Below are 24,864 nucleotides of genomic sequence, written 5' to 3' on the forward strand. Positions count from 1 at the left end.
TGTCTCTTGAAGTCAGGTTCATTCTTGCTGGCAAATGGATCCAGCTCTTGATGTTCCCATTTCTAAAAAAATAAGGACGGTAGATGACAGGCTCTTTCCTGATGTCATAAGACTACACCTGGGTTATAGCACCTGTATTCAGAGGTAAAACACTCACCCTACGTTGCTTAGTGGATACAGTACAAAGAATTACATGGTAATGGTACACAGAATTGAGACTGTACATATAAACCACTACAATGTAGAAGCATCTCAAGTAGGAAGCATCTCAGGACATGGCTGGACTCCTAGAATCCAAAACAGTTTTGAAATTACTGCTTAAATCAACCTGTATTAACAAAATGGAAAATGAGTGAAAACTTTATTGTTGATGAAAAAAGAACCATGGAGATTAAAGTTCTGACTCCTAGAGATCTACAATGAGAATCACTCCATGGTGCTTCAGGACTAAACATGGTCATTGTACACATGAACTCTAAGCAGCTCTAGTTAACACCACAAAACCTGAATAAACCAAGCCAGTCAAAATTAAATCATGTGTATAAGTGAAATATCTGAGTAGCAAAGGTGTTTATTTGTAAGTTTAACCATGTAATTTTGATTGTTTCAATCTGCCCGTAGGATATGAGATTTGGATTTCATATATTTTCCTCTCAGGATAATACAACCACGTTCATTCATGTATTCTCTGATTTCCCCACTAAACAAAGTATAACCATATTTTTCACATATTAAAACATAATGGTGAGGGACTTTCAAGAACACAAACCAAGTTTTGGATCTATTGGCATTTGATAATTAATGATGAAAATATGTTCATTTTTTCTTTGGAAGTATGCTAGGTATTGCTTATGTACTGGTGAATGACACACACATAGATATATACACAGCACTAATTGGACTCTATATATTTTTACTTAATGAAATAAAAGTGGTCAGTTAGTTAGGGGAAATTTATTGGAAGTTCCCAAACAAAGCCAGAAGGTTATAATGGGGCACATATGATCCTGATATATTTCACACATGAATAAAAACATCAAAGAATAAGCAAACACATTCTGAAAAATAAAAGTAACAATTTTACATATGGTTAGAATTTTCATGGAAATCATTATTCCACACTCTGCATACTTCACCCATAATTTCCACTCTTTCATTTCTTGACTGTCCTATTTTATTATTATGATTGACACTTTTGTTTATACACTATAACGTATTGATATACATAATTGTATACAATAATGTAATATCTAAGAAATGCTAAAGAGAAATTCATATTTTGTCTGCATATATTCATTAATAAAGTTAATATATTGGAAAGTTAATATCATTAACACATCTGTGGCTGATGATTCTGTAATCATTCTCACCACTTTGACCACTCATGAATGTCTGCATCAATCATTATCCATTGAACAGAGAAACTTCTAGGTCAAGGCTGAGAGTAGCACTAATCTATTGTATAAACATAAGAATTTATAACACATTTTGATATCTTGAACTTCAGAAATACAACTAGGATCAACTAGGGCCTCTGTCATCACAGACCATGGGCTTTTGACCATGTTTATTTGGGAAGAGGTTGTTCCTGTGCAATAGACTACAAATCCAATCAGAAAACAGTTAGGCACTGCATAAGAGTCATGCAGTAATAGGTACATCTTACCTGAAGTCTGATATTGTATTTCTTCTAAACTACATAAAATTGTTCCAAAAAAAAAAAAAAACTTGGTAGCAGATAGAGTAGAATATCCTGTTGAGCAGAAGGGTGGTTTCTCTCTGTCCTGTACCGTAGCCCTTAGCTATGAGTCAAGTGACTATCAAGACCAAAAACTCTAAATACAGCAAATGCTACCAAGGAAAACAATTCTCCATTGCTGCTTGGAGTGAAAACTTGAATGACGACTCTAGAAATCAGTCTTGGGATTTCTCAGAAAAACAGAAATACTTATACATTGAAGACCCACTTATAACACTATTGTACATGTACATCAAACTCTTAACCATGCACAAGTATGTGTATTCGGTGTTCATAGCAGCTCTATTTGTAATAGCCAGAAGCTGGAAAAATAGTCACCCCAGATCCAGAGAATGGATACAAAAAACGTGGTTCATTTACACAGTAGAATACTGATCATATATTAAAGACAAGGACTTAATGAATTTTACAAATAATTGGATAGAACTAGAGAATATCATAATTGCATCTGGTGTTCCTTTTTTCTAGGTTTTCCATTTTCTGGATTTCATCAGTTTCACCTCTTTAATTGTATTTTTCTGTATGATTTTTATTAGATATTTTCTTCATTTACATTTCAAATGCTATCCCCTTTCCTAGTTTCTGCTCTGAAATTCCCCTATACCTCCCCCAACCCTGCTCCCCAAACCACCCACTCCTGCTTCCTCCAACTGATATTCCCCTGTATTGGTACATATAATCTTCACAAGACCAAGGTACTCTCCTGAAATTGATAACCGACTAGGGCATCCTCTGCTACACTTGCAACTAGAAAAACAAGCTCTGGGAAGTACTGGTTAGTTCAAATTGTTGTTCCTCCTATAGGGTTGCAGACCCCTTTAGCTCCTTGGGTACTTTCTCTAGCTCCTTCATTGGCAGCCCTGTGTTACATCCAATAGATGACTGTGAGCATCCACTTCTATATTTGCTAAGCACTGGCATAGCCTCCTAAGAGATAGCTATATCAGGGTCCTGTCAGCAAAATCTTGCTGGCATATGTGATAGTGTATGGGTTTGGTGGTTGTTTATGATATGAATGGCTGGGTGGGGCAGTCTCTGAATGATCCTTCCTTCTGTCCTTCTGTCCTTCTGTCTCAGATCCAAACATTATCTCTGTAAATCCTTCCAAGGATATTTTGCTATCCATTCTAAGAAGGAGCTAAGTATCCACACTTTGGTCTTCCTTCTTCTTGAGTTTCATGTGTTTTATACATTGATCTTTGGTATTCTAAGTTTCTGGACTAGTATCCACTTATAAGTGAGTGCATGTCATGTGTGTTCTTTTGTGATTGGGTTACCTCACTAAGGATGATATCCTTCACATGCATCCATTTGCCTAAAAATTTCATAAATTCATTGTTTTTCATTCCTGAGTTATATCCCATTGTGTAAATGTACCACATTTTCTGTTATTATTCCTCTCTTGAGGGACGCCTGGGTTCTTTCCAGCTTCTGGCTAGTATAAATAAGGCTGCTATGAACATGGTAGAATATGTGTCCTTATTACAAGTTGGAACATCTTCTGGGTATATGCCCAGGAGTGGTATTGTTGGATCTTACAGTAGTACTATGTCCAATTTTTTGAGGACCCACCAAACTGATTTCTAGATTGGTTGTAGGAGCTTGCAATCCCACCAACAATGGAGGAGTGTTCCACTTTCTCCATATCCTCACCAGCATCTGCTTTTCCCTGAAGATTTTTTTCTTAGCCATTCTGACCGGTAGAATCTCAAGGTTGTTTTGATTTGCATTTCCCTGATGATTAAGGATGTTGAACATTTTTTCAGGTGCTTCTCAGCAATTCAGTATCCCTCAGTTTAGAATTCTTTGTTTGAGTCTGTATCCCATTTTTAATAGGTTATTTAATTTTCTGGAGTCCAGCTTCTTGAGTTCTTTGTATATGTTGGATATTAGACCCCCTACAAGCTTAAGATTGGTAAATATCCTTTCCTAATCTGTTACTGGCCTTTTTTGTCATATTGACAATGTCTTTTGCCTTACAGAAGCTTTGCAATTTTATGAGGTCCCATTTATCAATCCTCAATCTTACATCACATAACATTTCTGTTCTGTTCAGGAATTTCCCCCTGTGCCCATATCTTCGAGGCCTTTCCCCACTTTCTCCTCTTTGAGTTTCAGTGTCTCTGGTTTTATGTGGAGTTCATGGACTAACTGTAGGAAGAGTCTGAATCTGAGATAACTGCCATGAGATTGAGAACAGAATTATAGCAGAGAATTGGTATTTAAAGATTGGCTTGATGATGTAATGAAGAGCAAGGAAAAGCATTATCTTTGATTGTAGTAACTGAGATTTTTCTGTTGTGTCCATATTTAATTATGAGTGGAAAAGAAGTCTTTGTTCATGTTCTAAGGTAATGGTTGAGCACTGACATATGTAATGCTCTCCAAATATCCTTACCTGATTGTTGTCAGTGCAGGAAAACGATGGAAGATAGATCAATAGAGCAATAGGCATCTGTCCAGAAATTACTGGTAACTCTACAACCAGGTTGTACATGGACATGCCAAAAAATAAACAAATGTGTCTTTCTAGGATGTTCTAATTTACTGAATACCAATGAATACATAAGGTTTAGGGGACCTTTTCCAAGTTTATTTTCTTTACATTTACATTATTTATTGAAAAATTTTGTTATAAAAAATATGTTCAGATCACATTTTCCTTTTGCCCAAATCTCTCTCTCTCTCTCTCTCTCTCTCTCTCTCTCTCTCTCTCTCTCTCTCTCTCTCTCTCTCTCTCTCTCTCAACAAATCTGAAAACAAATATTCAATACAAACACTCTACAAATAAGTGATTGTGTTGGTTTCATTTGTCCAACTCTTGGACATAGAACCTACCAGAAAATGTGATTAATATAGCCAGTAAGCCTCAACTGAAGAAGACTAAAAGTCTTTGCAAGTAAATAAGAGTTTTAGATAGAGTAATAGCTAATGGTAGGAGCACATAACTACTTCCTCCTCTCTGCAGACGGTCTCACTGGCTCGAATCTATATAAGCCCTGTGCCAGTTCAAATAGTCTATATGAGTTCATATGTGCATCAGTCCTAGTGTGTGGATGAAAATGTTTCTTTGGAGTCATCATTCTTGCTGGCTCTTATGATAATTCCACCACCTCCTTGGCAATGGTATTTCAGTCCTTAGAGGAAGGTTTAATGAGGACAAATCAAATGTTCAGATATCTCACACTCTCTATAAATTGTTTCTTTTTTATTCTCTCTTTTTCACTTCTGCTGCAAGAAATGTCTCATGGTGGATTGATAAAGATTTAAGTGTGTATAAGGCTATGTAATTTAAAATCATCTTATTAGCACACTGCTTTATTAGAATAATAACCTTTGGTTTTCCACTAAGACTATAGTCTATACAATTTTAGGTTCTTGGCAACCTTAACAGTGTCTGTCATGACTTCCATCTCATAAGACTTAAATTTCACCAAAGAATCAATAACTAACACCATAATATTTGTGACACTATTGCACCAACATAACCCATAGGAAGGTATGCTTTGTATGAAACCAGGTTTGTAACTCAGTGATTACTACTTTTCACCTCTGGTACCATACAAAATGCATAGAGTTTCATGAACACCAGTTAGAAGTGTTTAAGCTTATACTTGGGCAAAGGCTCAAATTCTATTTGTTTGCTGAAATGTAGAAATATTTTCTTTAATAACATATTACAATCAGTTTGTGGAGAGAATCAAATAGCCTTGGGGAAAGCCTGAAATGTTTGAGAGTCCATGAGAACTTTTAAGCCAATGAGTCAACTTGAGAGTAGTCATTCAGTAATTCCCAACTTCCACATATACAGCTACATACTGAACATGAACATAACAATTACTCTGAATTTTCTGCTGTGGTATTTTTGTTCTAAAGCTGTGTGGAACCATAACACTGAGACACCAGGTATAGGCATCAAATATCCTTCATCTTTATAAAATCAAACACAGACAGACTCAGTACAGAACATCTTAAAGGGGACCTAGGTTGACAATCAGGAATAGAAAGCTCTTAAACTAAAACAAAACAGGAAACTACACAGGCCAGAAGGAAAGCTGTGGCCATACCCTCTTATGATATAAGAGAAAGGAACAGAGTTGAGAACCAGCCTGAAATACTGTACAGCTGAAAACTGAGGCTATGTCAATGTACTCCTGGAGCACATTAATATGTGGCAGTGTCTGCAGTGTCCACAGTGGTGGTCTTGAGGAATGGTTGGTTGGTGGAGGTGTCCTTGGATATTGTGATCCAGCTCTTCAGAGAAGGGTTGTAGTACTTGTCATCATTCCATCAACTAATGCCAACTACCTCAGACAGTTCCCTGATGGCTGACAGATCCCGCTCATGACCAAACCAGAAGTTCTCTGTGAAAACCCAAGGAAGAGCAAGTAAGACTGAGCGTCTTGGAGGTCTGCAGTATCCCAGGGCCAGACTCTTTTAGAGTAAACTCTGACAAGACATCTGTGATGAAAATAAATGATAATTTTGGGATAGGGTGGGGATAGAAAAGTTCATCCATGAGGAAGCCTTAGCACTCACATGCAGGGACAATAAGCAGCACGAATGAGGAAGTCAGCCTGTCCATGACTCCATACCAGTGAGTACCCAGGCCCAACTTGGCTTTTCTTTTTCTTTCTTTTATTTTTTAATTAGACATTTCTTTTACACTTCAAATGTTATCCCCTTTCCTAGTTCCTCTCCAAAAATCCTCTATCCCTTTCCCCTCAACCTATTCCCCAACCCATCTATTCCCACTTCCTGGCCCTGGCATTCCCCTACACTGGAGCATAGAACATTCACAATACCAAGGGCCTCGTCTCCCATTCATGGCTGACTAGGCCATCCTCTGCTACAAATGCAGCTAGAGACATGAGTCCCACCATATGTTTTCCTTCATTAACTGTTTAGTCAAAGGAAGCTCTGGGAAGTACTGGTGAGTTCATATTGTTGGTACTCCTATGGTGCTGCAAACCCCTTCATCTCCTTGGGTATTTTCTCTAGATCCTTCATTGGGGACCCTGTGCTCCATCTAATAGGTGACTATCAGCATCCACTAATGTATTAGTCAGACACTGGCAGAACCTCTCAGGAGAAAACTATATCAGTCTCCTATCAGGAAGCTCTCCTTGGCATCTGCAAAAGTGTCTGGGTTTAATGGGTTTTGATGGGATGAATTCCCAGGTAGGGCAATCTCTGAATGGTAATTCCTTCTGTCTCTGCTCAGAAGTTTGTCTCTGTAACTCCTTCCATGGGTATTTTGTTCCCCCTTCTAAGAAGTTGATGAAGACCAACTCTGCAAACACCTTAAAGAGACAGACAGACTACCACTCTGATGGCAAGTAGCAAAGATTTACTGATGTCTGCAGCTAATAAACATGGGGCATGACTTTGCAATTTTTGCTCAAAAAATAACATTTTTACTTAGTTGCACCTGGCACACAATATTATCATTTTTGGAGTCATTTCCTCATAAGAAGAACATTCTTCAGAAGAAGGAACTGTTTATCAGCAAACCCAAGGACATCCTCCTCTCCAGGTAAATATTAACTCTTGACTAGGAACAAGGAAAAACTCTGGCTCACAGAAAGTCATGTTAGGAAATCCATCCCTTTCAGGAGGGACGGCTCCTGAACTTCCCCCAGTTAACTGCTCTGACCCTTTCAGTGGATTTAGCCCAGAAACTTAGAATACCCAAGATAAAATTTGCAAAACACAAGAAAATCAAGAAGAAGGAAGACCAACATGTGGATACTTCATTCCTCCTTAGAATAGGTAACAAAATACCTATGGGAGGAGTTACAGAAACAAAGTTTGGAGCTAAGATGAAAGGATGGACTATCCAGAGACTAACCCACCCGGAATCCATCCCATAATCAGCCACCAAACCCAGATATTATTGCATATGTCAGCAAGATTTCACTGAAAGGACCCTGATGTAGCTGTCTCATGTGAGGCTATCCCAGTGCCTGAAAAAATACAGAAGTGGATGCTCACAGTCATCTATAAGATGGAACACAGGGCTGCCAATGGAGAAGCTAGAGAAAGCACCAAGAAGCTGAAGGGGTCTGCAACCATATAGGTGGAAAAAGAATATGAACTAAGCAGTACCCCCAGAGCTCATATTTCTAGCTGCATATGTAGCAGAAGATGGCCTAGTCAGTCATCACTGGGAAGAGAGGGCACTTGGTATTGCAAACTTTATATGACCCAGTACAGTGGAATGCCAGAGCCAAGAAGTGGGAGTGGGTGGGTAGGGGAGTACAGCGGAGTGAGGGTATAGGGAACTTTCAGGATGGTATTTGAAATGTATATAAAGAAAATATCTAATAAAAATAAAAAATAAATTAAAAAAAGAGAGGGACCTTAAATGAAATGCCTGAAAGTAGGGAGAGGGAACTTATAGAGCCCACCTCCAGCAGGAAGACAGGGCATCAAATGAAGGATGGGCTTGCCATCTCACAGACACATCTCTGACTCATAATTGTTCCTGTCTGAAAGAATTACAGGGATGGAAATGGAGAGGAGCCTGAGGAAAAGAAAGTCCAGCAACAGGCCCAAAGTTGGATCCATTTCAAGCTGAGATTCCAAGGCCTAACACTGTTACTGAGGTTATGGAGCACTCACCAAATGGGACCTATCATGACTTCCCTCTGAAAGATCCAACAAACTTCTGAGTCAGAGGAAGACAGTGGCACCCAACCAGTGGACAGAAGCAGCTAACCCCTGAATTAGGGAAGGCTGAAAAAAGCTGAGGAGAAAAGCAATCCTGTAGGAGGACCAGCAGTCTTGGATAATCGGGACCCCCAAGCTCTCTCAAACACTGGACCACCAATCAGACAGCATACACCAGCTGATATGAGGCCCCCAATGCACATACAGTAGAGGACTTCCAGGTTGGTGTTCATCCAGAGATGATACACATAACCCTCAAGAGACTGGAGGATTCAGGGTGTTTAGAGGTAGGTCGGGTGGGAGTGGGGACATCCACATGTAGACAGGGTGCTGAGGAGGAGGTATGGGATGTAGAATAGTTGGAGGGTGGATGAGGGGGTGAATAAAATATGGAGTGTAAAAAATTAATTTTAAAAGTGTTAAAAAATAATATAAATGTAATAAAAATGAAAAATAAAGTAAGATAAAGGAAAAACAAACAAATAGGTATGGGACAAATCAAACAGGAAAAACACATGTTCATGCAGAGACACATGTTCACATATACCCTACAGAACAAAACTGAGCAACAAGTATGCAATGAACTATGAAAGTTGATGCTATATCAGTATAGGTCCATGTTCTAAAAAGGGTAGTAGTGTCGGTAAGGATGATTACAGAGACTGACAAGGAAGTAAATATAGGATAAAACACCTATGTGTATTTCAGAAGTTACTGCTATTAATAGGCATAAACATTGCGTTGTTGAAGGAGTTCAGTGAAAAGTGATTTAATGATATTTTGACCAATCAACAGATATATTTACATACTTGTACATTCTGATATATGCATTTCTCTCCTTCTAAGAGACTGAAATTTCTGCTGGAACATGAGAAAAGAGTTAATACACTTAAGGTCACTAATTACTTAAGACTATGAAGCAGTGTTTCTTTGTCCAAAAGTTGGTGATTTGCATTTCATAGTTCAAATTCCTATTATACATTAACCCAACAATTTCCAAAGTGCTGGTCACTCAGGATCCAGTGATATTTTTATCATGCATAAACATACCTTTCCATTTTAATTATTTTATTGAAGAAGAAACATGTCAATGGAGGTGGTCAATGGTGAAGAGATTCACAAGGTATTGTGAATTGATAGTTTATCCAAACAGCCTTACTTTATTCATAGAAAACGATGACAAAGTTGACAAAGATACTATACGACTGTTAGTAGGAGGTAATAAATGGACATTCAAAATTACAATTTCTGAGCAAGTCTAAAGATTAATCTTTCTGTCATCTCAGTCTCAGTGCAGCTTCCTGCTCCTACAGGGTTTCTGACACACTCAGGATGTGGTTGTAACACTGTGTCTTGCACAGAAATAGACAGCAGAGTCCTCAGATGTCAGGCTGCTGAGCTGCATGTAGGCAGTGCTGGAGGATTTTTCTGCAGTCAGTGTGGCCTTGCCCTTGAACTTCTCATTGTAGTAAGTATTACCACTTCCAGGATAAATCCTTGCAATCCACTCAAGTCCCTGTCCAGGCCTCTGCTTCACCCAGTTTATATAGTAGTCAGTGAAAGTGTAGCCAGAAGCCTTGCAGGACAGCTTCACTGAAGCCCCAGGCCTCACCAGCTCAGCCCCAGACTGCTTCAGCTGGACCTGACAGTGGACACCTGTGGAGAGAATGGCATTGTGGATGTCATTATCACCTCAGACCCTGTCTCCACTTCAGATTTGGAATTGGTGAGCCCCTTACCTGCAGTTCCTGACAGGAGGAAGAAAAAGATCCAGCTCCATCCCATGGTTAGAATCAGTGTCGTCAGGGACTGTGTAGAGAGGACACTGATCATAGGTTGTTTTCAGGCTGTGGACATCCATGTATTTACTGCCATAGACTTGGGTGATTTGCATATTCACAAGCAGTGCATTTTTTAGTTAAGGACCTAGTCCATCTAAAGAAAAACTGGAGAGGAAGGACTGAAAAGGCACCTGGGTCAAGCAGCAGGATGCTCAGGTCCAAGTCCTAATCCTCTCTGAGGAAATGTATCCCAAACACTTTTATTGGGCCCTGGGCAGATGATGTGGATGTAACTTCAGGGACTAAGGTCTCAATAAATTATTGGACTGAGTCTGTTGCTCCTCTATGGGAAAATGTTAACACATGGATTTACAGATGGAGCTTTGTGATCATGATGATGATGAGGAGGAGATGACAATGATGATAAGGAGGCTGATGATGATGAGGAGGAGGAGGAGAAGGATGATGATTTTGATGGTAAATTCCAAAGATGGCTAACTTTAGAGAATTAGAACCTTCTTTCAGATATGTTCAAGTAATATTTCCTTTCACACAGGTTATATATTTCAAAATTCACTAAAATGACTAAAAGTACATGTGGTTAAAATATTTACACATCAATGAATATTACACCACTATCGTGACTAATTAAATTATACATATAAACTATAGATGTGTCTACAAAGGATTTTATCACTAGGGCATGGATTCATATATATATATATATATATGTGTGTGTGTGTGTGTGTGTGTGTGTGTGTGTGTGTGTGTGTCTGTGTGTGTGTGTGTGTGTGTGTGTGTGTATGTGTGTGTGTGTGTGTGTGTGTGTGTGTGTGTATGTGTGTGTGTGTGTGTGTGTGTGTGTGTGTGTGTGTGTGTGTGTGTGTGTGTTTATCAGATATATACGTTGCTTTTGGAGAAAATGAATGCAATTAGATATAACTATATTAATTAAGACAATCTCAAAATCAAAAACATTAAATGTGACTCTTACTATTAACCTTTATATTTTTCATAGTTTTAGACAACTATGTATGCAAAAACAAGATAATGTTCCAATGGTCTAGTAGAAAAACAGGAAAGTTGGAGGAACAAGATGTTACAGGAGAAATATGCACAGTGTACAAAATACACCTCTATGAAGATTCTATGCACTTGTAACATTCATATTTCTATATTTCATAAGGAGTTTTACTCTTAGAAATTTTCAATCATATATGAAATATGCTATGATCATCCAACACTCTCTGAACTCTCACCACAATGTACCACCACTAGGTCACTGTTTTACACTTGGAACTTTCCAATAAGTCTCTTTCCTAACATCCTGACCTTTCATGTTTCCTTAAATAATGACCCAGTAAGGTTAATTAGTACAAGCTCTCCACACATAGATAGGGTCATCATAAGTAAAGAGAGAACCTCCAGAAAACTTCCCCAAAACAAAGATATGTTATTTTGCCCACCAGTCATCAAATGCCAAGAGATTTCCAGCGTGCTGTGGTTCCTTGAGAGTACCTCCCTTCCTTAAATTAACTTTTTAATTGTTACATTATTCTTAGTGGTGATAGCAGGATACACCTGCACCAAGTGGGACACATAAACCTCAGAGGATGACTTATGTACTTCAATTCTACAGGATTTAACTGAAGTCGCTAACCTTGCCAGGAGACATTTCTAACTGCTCAGTCATTTCAAGGTCTCTCATGTGGTAATTTTCACTGGTTTGATTTCTGTGCATCTCTGCTGGTAAATCTAGGTACTGAGAGTTCATGTGTTGCACTAAGAACAGTTAAATCCCTGGAGATAAAATTTCATGTACTTTAACACCATTCTCTGAATCTTACATTCTTTTTCACTTTTTATGATGGTCTTTGATTCTTGGGTGAGAGGTTGGTATCATTGAATCACCTGTTGCTGAATACTCTGACAATCTTTCTCAACACTCTAACGACTCAAGAATGTCTGCATCAATCATTAAAGAGAGCATAATGATCCTCTGTGATCAAGGCTCAGACAATATACTGGGTTTGAACATAAATATTTATAAGGCAGTTTGACAACATGACCATTAGCAATACAACTGAGGTCTGCTAGGGCCTGTATCATCTCTAAACATAGGTTTTAACTACACTTACCTGGGATGAAAATTTTCCTATGAAAATTGGCCAAAAAATAATAAAGAAAATTATGTTGTTACCCATCAATAACCCTCTCACACATCTACTCAAATGACTCTACATCTTATTGTAGAGATTCACATTTATTCACATTCACATTTATTCACAGAGTTATTCATGATATTTAACAGAATATAGAGGAAGGTAATCATCCCAGATTTCTAATAAAGCATAAATTAAGAAGGACAAATTTGTACATATAGAAAAGTGAATATTGCTCAATGATAAAAATACTTTAATTATCTGATCTATAAATATATGGAACTAGAAAAATATATAACAAATGTTTCACCCATGTCTATGAGGCAAGTGCTGCATATTCTCACTCCTGGGTGTTCCATGATTTCAATATTGTGCTTGGTATATTTAATTGTAGAGGCTGAGAGACTTGAATTGGGCATTTAGAGTATGAGGAATTGACAAAGATGATATAGTAAAATAGAGATAAAAACTGAGAGTAAAACGTTTAAAATTGAGCAGATTATAAGAGCCAGAGTGGTTGTAGGACTCCAGTGAAAGAGTGTCTTCTAGACACAATTGGATTCATGCACATATGAATTCACAGAGACTGAGGCTGGAGGCACAGAGCCTGAATCAAGTCAACACAGATAAAATCCATAATTTGGGAGAAGGAAATGGACACAGGATCTCAGCCCTAAACGAGAAGAATTGTGACTGACACTCACATATAGAGGAATAATTAGTTTTCTCCAGTGCAGTCTCACAGGGGATGTAAAGCACAGTTAATCAGGAGGACATGCTTAGCAGTTGACAGACAAATAAAAAATGAACTCAATGGTATTTTTACAGACATTTTTTCTAATATTGCCTTGTTCAACTCCTTTTGTCTCACTTAGGTTTTGTCTATATATCATAGCTACAGAGTTGTAATTTTGTTAGTCTCGCTCTCTCTCTCTCTCTCTCTGTCTCTCTCTCTCTCAGTGTGTGTGTGTGTGTGTGTGTGTGTGTGTGTGTGTATTTGTGTTGATTTTTGTTTTATTTCTCTTTTTAATCCCCCCTTAAATTTCTGGGATTTTTTGCTTACATTCAGAAGGAAATATATGGTGTGTAGTTGCATGAATTCAGAGGTAGGAAGGTTCTGGTAATAGTTGGGATGGCGAAATCAGTTATTGAAATGAATTGAATCACTTTTTTTCAAAATGTTATAAAAACCGCATAAAAATAAGTGAACATAAATCTGTGAACTGTTTACCAAAGAATCTTTACTGTGTTTGAGCAAGGAGAGATCACATGTTAATCACTGCACTGCAGAACAGTTAGTACTCTTAATTTAAAAAAAACAACAAAAACAAAAAAAAAACAACAACAACAACAACAACGAAAACAAAACACAGGGTCCCCTCAATATCGTTCTCATCTCTCTATGGGGATTTGTGTCCTCATTGTGCCATCTGCTGGTCGTGAGCTCCCCTGAAAATAGGTTTTTCATGGCTTACACTGAAGTTGCATTTTCTGGCTTAAGAAAAATCTTATCCATGTAACTTCAGTGTTTATGGAAATCCACTGAAGAGAGAAATGGCTTTAGTTTACCTGGGGATGATGATTTATGCATCAGCAATTTTAAGTTATGCCAATATTGCTATAATGTGTCTTTTGAAGTCAGGTTCATTCTTGCTGGCAAATGGATCCAGCTCTTGATGTTCCCATTTCTAAAAAAATAAGGACGGTAGATGACAGGCTCTTTCCTGATGTCATAAGACTACACCTGGGTCATAGCACCAGTATTCAGAGGTAAAACACTCACCCTACGTTGCTTAGTGGATACAGTACAAAGAATTACATGGTAATGGTACACAGAATTGAGACTGTACATATAAACCACTACAATGTAGAAGCATCTCAGGACATGGCTGGACTCCTAGAATCCAAAACAGTTTGAAATTACTGCTTGAATCGACCTGTATTAACAAAATGGAAAATGAGTGAAAACTTTATTGTTGATGAAAAAAGAACCATGGAGATTAAAGTTCTGACTCCTAGAGATCTACAATGAGAATCACTCCATGGTGCTTCAGGACTAAACATGGTCATTGTACACCTGAACTCTAAGCAGCTCTAGTTAACACCACAAAACCTGAATAAACCAAGCCAGTCAAAATTAAATCATGTGTATAAGTGAAATATCTGAGTAGCAAAGGTGTTTATCTGTAAGTTTAACCATGTAATTTTGATTGTTTCAATCTGCCCGTAGGATATGAGATTTGGATTTCATATATTTTCCTCTCAGGATAATACAACCACGTTCATTCATGTGTTCTCTGATTTCCCCACTAAACAAAGTATAACCTTATTTTTCACATATTACAACATAATGGTGAGGGACTTTCAAGAACACAAACCAAGTTTTGGATCTATTGGCATTTGATAATTAATGATGAAAATATGTTCATTTTTTCTTTGGAAGTATGCTAGGTATTGCTTATGTACTGGTGAATGACACACACATAGATATATACACAGCACTAATTGGACTCTATATATTTTTACTTAATGAAATAAAAGTGGTCAGTTAGTTAGGGGAAATTTATTGGAAGTTCCCAAACAAAGCCAGAAGGTTATAATGGGGCACATATGATCCTGATATATTTCACACATGAATAAAAACATCAAAGAATAAGCAAACACATTCTGAAAAATAAAAGTAACAATTTTACATATGGTTAGAATTTTCATGGAAATCATTATTCCACACTCTGCATACTTCACCCATAATTTCTACTCTTTCATTTCTTGACTGTCCTATTTTATTATTATGATTGACACTTTTGTTTATACACTATAATGTATTGATATACATAATTGTATACAATAATGTAATATCTAAGAAATGCTATAGAAATTCATATTTTGTCTGCATATATTCATTAATAAAGTTAATATATTGGAAAGTTAATATCATTAACACATCTGTGGCTGATGATTCTGTAATCATTCTCACCACTTTGACCACTCATGAATGTCTGCATCAATCATTATCCATTGAACAGAGAAACTTCTAGGTCAAGGCTGAGAGTAGCACTAATCTATTGTATAAACATAAGAATTTATAACACATTTTGATATCTTGAACTTCAGAAATACAACTAGGATCAACTAGGGCCTCTGTCATCACAGACCATGGGCTTTTGACCATGTTTATTTGGGAAGAGGTTGTCCCTGTGCAATAGACTACAAATCCAATCAGAAAACAGTTAGGCACTGCATAAGAGTCATGCACTAATAGGTACATCTTACCTGAAGTCTGATATTGTATTTCTTCTAAACTACATAAAATTGTTCCAAAAAAAAAAAAAACTTGGTAGCAGATAGAGTAGAATATCCTGATGAGCAGAAGGGTGGTTTCTCTCTGTCCTGTACCGTAGCCCTTAGCTATGAGTCAAGTATAGAATAAAACTGACTATCAAGGCCAAAAACTCTAGATACAACAAATGTTAACAAGGAAAACAATTCTCCATTGCTGCTTGGAGTGAAAACTTGAATGACGACTCTAGAAATCAGTCTTGGGATTTCTCAGAAAAACAGAAATAGTTATACATTGAAGACCCACTTATAACACTGCTGTACAGGTACATCAAACTCTCAACCATGCACAAGTATGTGTATTCTGTGTTCATAGCAGCTCTATTTGTAATAGCCAGAAGCTGGAAAAATAGTCACCCGAGATCCAGAGAATGGATACAAAAAAGGTGGTTCATTTACACAGTAGAATACTGATCATATATTAAAGACAAGGACTTAATGAATTTTACAAATAATTGGATAGAACTAGAGAATATCATAATTGCATCTGGTGTTCCTTTTTTCTAGGTTTTCCATTTTCTGGATTTCATCAGTTTCACCTCTTTAATTGTATTTTTCTGTATGATTTTTATTAGATATTTTCTTCATTTACATTTCAAATGCTATCCCCTTTCCTAGTTTCTGCTCTGAAATTCCCCTATACCTCCCCCAACCCTGCTCCCCAAACCACCCACTCCTGCTTCCTCCAACTGATATTCCCCTGTATTGGCACATATAATCTTCACAAGACCAAGGTACTCTCCGAAATTGATAACCGACTAGGGCATCCTCTGCTACACTTGCAACTAGAAAAACAAGCTCTGGGAAGTAGTGGTTAGTTCAAATTGTTGTTCCTCCTATAGGGTTGCAGACCCCTTTAGCTCCTTGGGTACTTTCTCTAGCTCCTTCATTGGCAGCCCTGTGTTCCATCCAATAGATGACTGTGAGCATCCACTTCTATATTTGCTAAGCACTGGCATAGCCTCCTAAGAGATAGCTATATCAGGGTCCTGTCAGCAAAATCTTGCTGGCATATGCGATAGTGTATGGGTTTGGTGGTTGTTTATGATATGAATGGCTGGGTGGGGCAGTCTTTGAATGATCCTTCCTTCTGTCCTTCTGTCCTTCTGTCTCAGATCCAAACATTATCTCTGTAAATCCTTCCAAGGATATTTTGCTATCCATTCTAAGAAGGAGCTAAGTATCCACACTTTGGTCTTCCTTCTTCTTGAGTTTCATGTGTTTTATACATTGATCTTTGGTATTCTAAGTTTCTGGACTAGTATCCACTTATAAGTGAGTGCATGTCATGTGTGTTCTTTTGTGATTGGGTTACCTCACTAAGGATGATATCCTTCACATGCATCCATTTGCCTAAAAATTTCATAAATTCATTGTTTTTCATTCCTGAGTTATATCCCATTGTGTAAATGTACCACATTTTCTGTTATTATTCCTCTCTTGAGGGACGCCTGGGTTCTTTCCAGCTTCTGGCTAGTATAAATAAGGCTGCTATGAACATAGTAGAATATGTGTCCTTATTACAAGTTGGAACATCTTCTGGGTATATGCCCAGGAGTGGTATTGTTGGATCTTACAGTAGTACTATGTCCAATTTTTTGAGGACCCACCAAACTGATTTCTAGATTGGTTGTAGGAGCTTGCAATCCCACCAACAATGGAGGAGTGTTCCACTTTCTCCATATCCTCACCAGCATCTGCTTTTCCCTGAAGATTTTTTTCTTAGCCATTCTGACCGGTAGAATCTCAAGGTTGTTTTGATTTGCATTTCCCTGATGATTAAGGATGTTGAACATTTTTTCAGGTGCTTCTCAGCAATTCAGTATCCCTCAGTTTAGAATTCTTTGTTTGAGTCTGTATCCCATTTTTAATAGGTTATTTAATTTTCTGGAGTCCAGCTTCTTGAGTTCTTTGTATATGTTGGATATTAGACCCCCTACAAGCTTAAGATTGGTAAATATCCTTTCCTAATCTGTTACTGGCCTTTTTTGTCATATTGACAATGTCTTTTGCCTTACAGAAGCTTTGCAATTTTATGAGGTCCCATTTATCAATCCTCAATCTTACATCACATAACATTTCTGTTCTGTTCAGGAATTTCCCCCTGTGCCCATATCTTCGAGGCCTTTCCCCACTTTCTCCTCTATGAGTTTCAGTGTCTCTGGTTTTATGTGGAGTTCATGGACTAACTGTAGGAAGAGTCTGAATCTGAGATAACTGCCATGAGATTGAGAACAGAATTATAGCAGAGAATTGGTATTTAAAGATTGGCTTGATGATGTCATGAAGAGCAAGGAAAAGCATTATCTTTGATTGTAGTAACTGAGATTTTTCTGTTGTGTCCATATTTAATTATGAGTGGAAAAGAAGTCTTTGTTCATGTTCTGAGGTAATGGTTGAGCACTGACATATGTAATGCTCTCCACATATCCTTACCTGATTGTTGTCATTGCAGGAAAACAATGGAAGATAGATCAATAGAGCAATAGGCATCTGTCCAGAAATTACTGGTGACTCTACAACCAGGTTGTACATGGACATGCCAAAAAATAAACAAATGTGTCTTTCTAGGATGTTCTAATTTACTGAATACCAATGAATACATAAGGTTTAGGGGACCTTTTCCAAGTTTATTTTCTTTACATTTACATTATTTATTGAAAAATTTTGTTATAAAAAATATGTTCAGATCACATTTTCCTTTTGCCCAAATCTCTCTCTCTCTCTCTCTCTCTCTCTCTCTCTCTCTCTCTCTCTCTCTCTCTCTCTCTCTCTCTCTCTCTCTCAACAAATCTGAAAACAAATATTCAATACAAACACTCTACAAATAAGTGATTGTGTTGGTTTCGTTTGTCCAACTCTTGGACATAGAACCTACCAGAAAGTGTGATTAATATAGCCAGTAAGCCTCCACTGAAGAAAATTAAAAGTCTTTGCAAGTAAATAAGAGTTTTAGATAGAGTAATAGCTAATGGTAGGAGCACATATCTACTTCCTCCTCTCTGCAGACGGTCTCACTGGCTCGAATCTATATAAGCCCTGTGCCTGTTCAAATAGTCTATATGAGTTCATATGTGCATCAGTCCTAGTGTGTGGATGAAAATGTTTCTTTGGAGTCATCATTCTCTCTGGCTCTTATGATAATTCCACCACCTCCTTGGCAATGGTATTTCAGTCCTTAGAGGAAGGTTTAATGAGGACAAATCAAATGTTCAGATATCTCACACTCTCTATAAATTGTTTCTTTTTTATTCTCTCTTTTTCACTTCTGCTGCAAGAAATGTCTCATGGTGGATTGATAAAGATTTAAGTGTATATATGGCTATGTAATTTAAAATCATCTTATTAGCATACTGCTTTATTAGAATAATAACCTTTGGTTTTCCACTAGGACTATAGTCTATACAATTTTAGGTTCTTGGCAACCTTAACAGTGTCTGTCATGACTTCCATCTCATAAGACTTAAATTTCACCAAAGAATCAATAACTAACACCATAATATTTGTGACACTATTGCACCAACATAACCCATAGGAAGGTATGCTTTGTAGCAAACCAGGTTTGTAACTCAGTGATTGCTACTTTCCACATCTGGTACCATACAAAATGCATAGAGTTCCATGAACACCAGTTAGAAGTGTTTAAGCTTGTACTTGGACAAAGGCTCAAATTCTATTTGTTTGCTGAAATGTAGAAATATTTTCTTTAATAACATATTATAATCAATTTATGGAGAGAATCAAATAGCCTTGGGAAAAGCCTGAAATGTTTGAGAGTCCATGAGAACTTTTAAGCCAATGAGTCAATTTGAGAGTAGTCATTCAGTAATTCCCAACTTCCACATATACAGCTACATACTGAACATGAACATAACAATTACTCTGAATTTTTGCTGTGGTATTTGTGTTCTAAAGCTGTGTGGAACCATAACACTGAGACACGAGATATAGGCATCAAATATCCTTCATCTTTATAAAATGAAACACAGACAGACTCAGTACAGAACATCTTAAAAGGGACCTAGATTGACAATCAGGAATAGAAAACCCTTCAACTAAAACAAAACAGGAAAATACATAGGCGAGAAGGAAAGCTGTAGCCATACCTCTTATTATATAAGAGAAAGGAACAGAGTTGAGAACCAGCCTGAAATACTGTACAGCTGAAAACTGAGGCTATGTCAATGTACTCCTGGAGCACATTAATATGTGGCACTATCTGCAGTGTCCACAGTGGTGGTCTTGAGGAATGGTTGGTTGGTGGAGGTGTCCTTGGATATTGTGATCCAGCTCTTCAGAGAAGGGTTGTAGTACTTATCATCATTCCATCAATTAATGCCAACTACCTCAGACAGTTCCCTGATGGCTGACAGATCCCACTCATGACCAAACCAGAAGTTCTCTGTGAAAACCCAAGGAAGAGCAAGTAAGACTGAGCGTCTTGGAGGTCTGCAGTATCCCAGGGCCAGACTCTTTTAGAGTAAACTCTGACAAGACATCTGTGATGAAAATAAATGATAATTTTGGGATAGGGTGGGGATAGAAAAGTTCATCCATGAGGAAGCCTTAGCACTCACATGCAGGGACAATAAGCAGCACGAATGAGGAAGTCAGCCTGTCCATGACTCCATACCATTGAGTACCCAGGCCCAACTTTGGCTTTTCTTTTTCTTTCTTTTATTTTTTAATTAGACATTTCTTTTACACTTCAAATGTTATCCCCTTTCCTAGTTACTCTCCAAAAATCCTCTATCCCTTTCCCCTCAACCTATTCCCCAACCCATCTATTCCCACTTCCTGGCCCTGGCATTCCCCTACACTGGAGCATAGAACATTCACAATACCAAGGGCCTCGTCTCCCATTCATGGCTGACTAGGCCATCCTCTGCTACAAATGCAGCTAGAGACATGAGTCCCACCATATGTTTTCCTTCATTAACTGTTTAGTCAAAGGAAGCTCTGGGAAGTACTGGTGAGTTCATATTGTTGGTACTCCTATGGTGCTGCAAACCCCTTCATCTCCTTGGGTATTTTCTCTAGATCCTTCATTGGGGACCCTGTGCTCCATCTAATAGGTGACTATCAGCATCCACTAATGTATTAGTCAGACACTGGCAGAACCTCTCAGGAGAAAACTATATCAGTCTCCTATCAGGAAGCTCTCTTTGGCATCTGCAAAAGTGTCTGGGTTTAATGGGTTTTGATGGGATGAATTCCCAGGTAGGGCAATCTCTAAATGGTAATTCCTTCTGTCTCTGCTCAGAAGTTTGTCTCTGTAACTCCTTTCATGGGTATTTTGTTCCCCTTTCTAAGAAGGTGATGAAGACCAGCTCTGTGAACACCTTAAAGCGACAGACGGACTACCACTCTGATGGCATGTAGCAAAGATTTACTGATTTCTGCAGCTAATAAACATGGGATATGACTTTGCAATTTTTGCTCAAAAAATAACATTTTTACTTAGTTGCACCTGGCACACAATATTATCATTTTTGGAGTCATTTCCTCATAAGAAGAACATTCTTCAGAAGAAGGAACTGTTTATCTGCAAACCCAAGGACATCCTCCTCTCCAGGTAAATATTAACTCTTGACTAGGAACAAGGAAAAACTTTGGCTCACAGAAAGTCATGTTAGGAAATCCATCCCTTTCAGGAGGGACGGCTCCTGAACTTCCCCCAGTTAACTGCTCTGACCCTTTCCGTGGATATTAGCCCAGAAACTTAGAATACCCAAGATAAAATTTGCAAAACACAAGAAAATCAAGAAGAAGGAAGACCAACATGTGGATACTTCATTCCTCCTTAGAATAGGTAACAAAATAACTATGGGAGGAGTTACAGAAACAAAGTTTGGAGCTAAGATGAAAGGATGGACTATCCAGAGACTAACCCACCCGGAATCCATCCCATAATCAGCCACCAAACCCAGATATTATTGCATATGCCAGCAAGATTTCACTGAAAGGACCCTGATATAGCTGTCTCATGTGAGGCTATCCCAGTGCCTGAAAAAATACAGAAGTGGATGCTCACAGTCAACTATAAGATGGAACACAGGGCTGCCAATGGAGAAGCTAGAGAAAGCACCAAGGAGCTGAAGGGGTCTGCAACCATATAGGTGGAAAAAGAATATGAACTAAGCAGTACCCCCAGAGCTCATATTTCTAGCTGCATATGTAGCAGAAGATGGCCTAGTCAGTCACCACTGGGAAGAGAGGGCCCTTGGTATTGCAAACTTTATATGACCCAGTACAGTGGAATGCCAGAGCCAAGAAGTAGGAGTGGGTGGGTAGGGGAGTACAGCGGAGTGAGGGTATAGGGAACTTTCAGGATGGTATTTGAAATGTATATAAAGAAAATATCTAATAAAAATAAAAAACAAATTTAAAAAAGAGAGGGACCTTAAATGAAATGCCTGAAAGTTGGGAGAGGGAGCCCAACTCCAGCAGGAAGACAGGGCATCAAGTGAAGGATGGGCTTGCCATCTCACAGACACATCTCTGACTCATAATTGTTCCTGTCTGAAAGAATTACAGGGATGGAAATGGAGAGGAGCCTGGGGAAAAGGAAGTCCAGCAACAGGCCCAAAGTTGGATCCATTTCAAGCTGAGATTCCAAGGCCTAACACTGTTACTGAGGTTATGGAGCACTCACCAAATGGGACCTATCATGACTGCCCTCTGAAAGATCCAACAAACTTCTGAGTCAGAGGAAGACAGTGGCACCCAACCAGTGGACAGAAGCAGCTAACCCCTGAATTAGGGAAGGCTGAAAAAAGCTGGGGAGAAAGGCAATCCTGTAGGAGGACCAGCAGTCTCGGTTAATCGGGACCCCCTAGCTCTCTCAAACACTGGACCACCAATCAGACAGCATACACCAGCTGATATGAGACCCCCAACACACATACAGTAGAGGACTTCCAGGTCTGTGTTCATCCAGAGATGATTCACCTAACTCTCAAGAGACTGTAGGATGCAGGGTGTTTAGAGGTAGGTAGAGTTTGGGTGGGGACATCTACATGTAGACTGGGTGCTGAGGAGAAGGTATGGAATGTGGAATAGTTGGAGGGTGGATGGGGGGGATAAAATATGGACAGTAAAAAATAAATTAGTTTTATAAATGTTAAAAAATAATATAAATTTAATAAAAATGAAAAACAAAGTAAGATAAAGGAAAAACAGACAAATAGGTATGGGACAAAACAAACAGGAAAAACACATGTTCATGCAGAGACACATGTTCACATATACCCTGCAGAACAAAACTGAGCAACAGGTATGCAATGAACTATGAAAGTTGATGCTCTATCAGTCTAGTTCCATGTTCTAAAAAGGGTAGTAGTGTTGGTAAGGATGATTACAGAGACTGGGAAGGAATTAAATATAGGATAAAACACCTATGTGTATTTCAGAACTTACTGCTATTAACAGGCATAATCATTGCATTGTTGAAGGAGTTCAATGAAAAGTGATTTAATGATATTTTGACCAATCAACAGATATATTTACATACTTGTACATTCTGATATATGCATTTCTCTCCTTCTAAGAGACTGGAATTTCTGCTGGAACATGAGACAAGAGTTAATACACTTAAGGTCACTACTTACTTAAGACTATGAAGCAGTGTTTCTTTGCCCAAAAGTTGGTGATTTCTATTTCATATATCAAATTCCTATTATACATTAACACAACATTTTCCAAAGTGCTGGTCACTCAGGATCCAGTGATATTTTTATCATGCATAAATATACTTTTCCATTTTAATTATTTTATTGAATAAGAAACATGTCAATGGAGGTGGTCAATGGTGAAGAAATTCACAAGGTATTGTGAATTGATAGTTTATCTGAACAGCATCACTTTATTCATAGAAAACAGTGACAAAGCTGACAAATGCACTATAGGACTGTGAGGAGGAGGCAATACATGGACATTCAAAATTACAATTTCTGAGCAAGTCTAAGGATTAATCTTTCTGTCATCTCAGTCCCAGTGCAGCTTCCTGCTCCTCCAGTGTTTCTGACACACTCAGGATGTGGTTACAACACTGTGTCTTGCACAGAAATAGACTGCAGAGTCCTCAGATGTCAGGCTGCTGAGCTGCATGTAGGCTGTGCTGGAGGATTTGTCTGCAGTCAGTGTGGCCTTGCCCTTGAACTTCTCATTGTAGTAAGTACTACCACTTCCAGGACCAATCTTTCCAATCCACTCAAGGCCCTGTCCAGGCCTCTGCTTCACCCAGTTTATATAGTAGTCAGTGAAGGTGTAGCCAGAAGCCTTGCAGGATATCTTCACTGAAGCCCCAGGCTTCACCAGCTCAGCTCCAGACTGCTTCAGCTGGACCTGGCAGTGGACACCTGTGGATAGAAAGACACAGTGGATGACTTTGTCATCACTGGCCCTGTCTCCATTTCAGATTTGGAACTGGTGAGCCCCTTACCTGCAGTTACTGACAGGAGGAAGAGAAAGACCCAGCTCCATTCCATGGTTTGAGTAAGGGTGTTCAGAGACTGTGGAGAGGACACTGATCATAGGTTGTTTTCAGGGTGTGGACATCCCTGTATTTACTGCCATAGATTCAGTGAATTTGCATATTCATGAGCAGGGTACTTCTTAGGTAAGAACCTAGTCCATCTAGAGAAAAACTAGGGAGAAAGGACTGAAGATGCCCCTGGGTCAGGCAGCAGGATGCTCAGGTCCAAGTCCTAATCCTCTCTGAGGAAGTGCATCCCAAACACTTTCCCTGAGCCCTGGCCAGATGTTGTGGATGTAACTTCAGAGACTCAGCTCTCAATAAAATTTTGGCCTGAGTCTGCTGCTCCTCTATGGGACAATGTTAACACATGGATTTACAGATGGAGCTTTGTGATCATCAGGAGGAGGAAGAGGATGATGATGAGGAGGAGGATGATATTGATGGTTAATTCCAAAAATGGCTAATTTTAGAAACTAGAACCTTCTTTAAGATGTGTTCAAGTAATATTTGCCTTTCCCACAGGTTATAGACTTCAAAATTCTAAAAGTACATGTATATTTACATATCAATGATTATTACACCACTACCATGATTAACAAAATTATAGATATAAACTACAGGTGGGCCAAAAAAGGATTTTATCACTAAGTCATGGATTTCATATATATAAAT

General features: G+C 38.4%; 2 pseudogenes, 2 gene segments (V, D, J or C) and 1 further gene; all 5 read right to left on the reverse strand.

Annotated features, from left to right (window-relative positions):
- The window catches only part of Igh (immunoglobulin heavy chain complex), a 2,751,187-nt gene that overhangs the window by 2,579,331 nt on the left and 146,992 nt on the right, over window positions 1–24,864 (reverse strand).
- On the reverse strand, window positions 5,918–6,211 carry Ighv8-15 (immunoglobulin heavy variable V8-15; annotated as a pseudogene). The gene is given in 1 exon segment: window positions 5,918–6,211. A coding segment is annotated over 1 exon segment (294 nt).
- Ighv1-76 (immunoglobulin heavy variable 1-76) lies at window positions 9,783–10,076 on the reverse strand. The segment is given in 1 exon segment: window positions 9,783–10,076. A coding segment is annotated over 1 exon segment (294 nt).
- Ighv8-16 (immunoglobulin heavy variable V8-16) lies at window positions 19,910–20,203 on the reverse strand (annotated as a pseudogene). Its single transcript is given in 1 exon segment — window positions 19,910–20,203. A coding segment is annotated over 1 exon segment (294 nt).
- Ighv1-77 (immunoglobulin heavy variable 1-77) lies at window positions 23,769–24,062 on the reverse strand. The segment is given in 1 exon segment: window positions 23,769–24,062. A coding segment is annotated over 1 exon segment (294 nt).

Source organism: Mus musculus, chromosome 12 (assembly GCF_000001635.26).
Source record: "Mus musculus strain C57BL/6J chromosome 12, GRCm38.p6 C57BL/6J".
In the NCBI taxonomy this organism is placed as follows: Eukaryota; Metazoa; Chordata; class Mammalia; order Rodentia; family Muridae; genus Mus; species Mus musculus.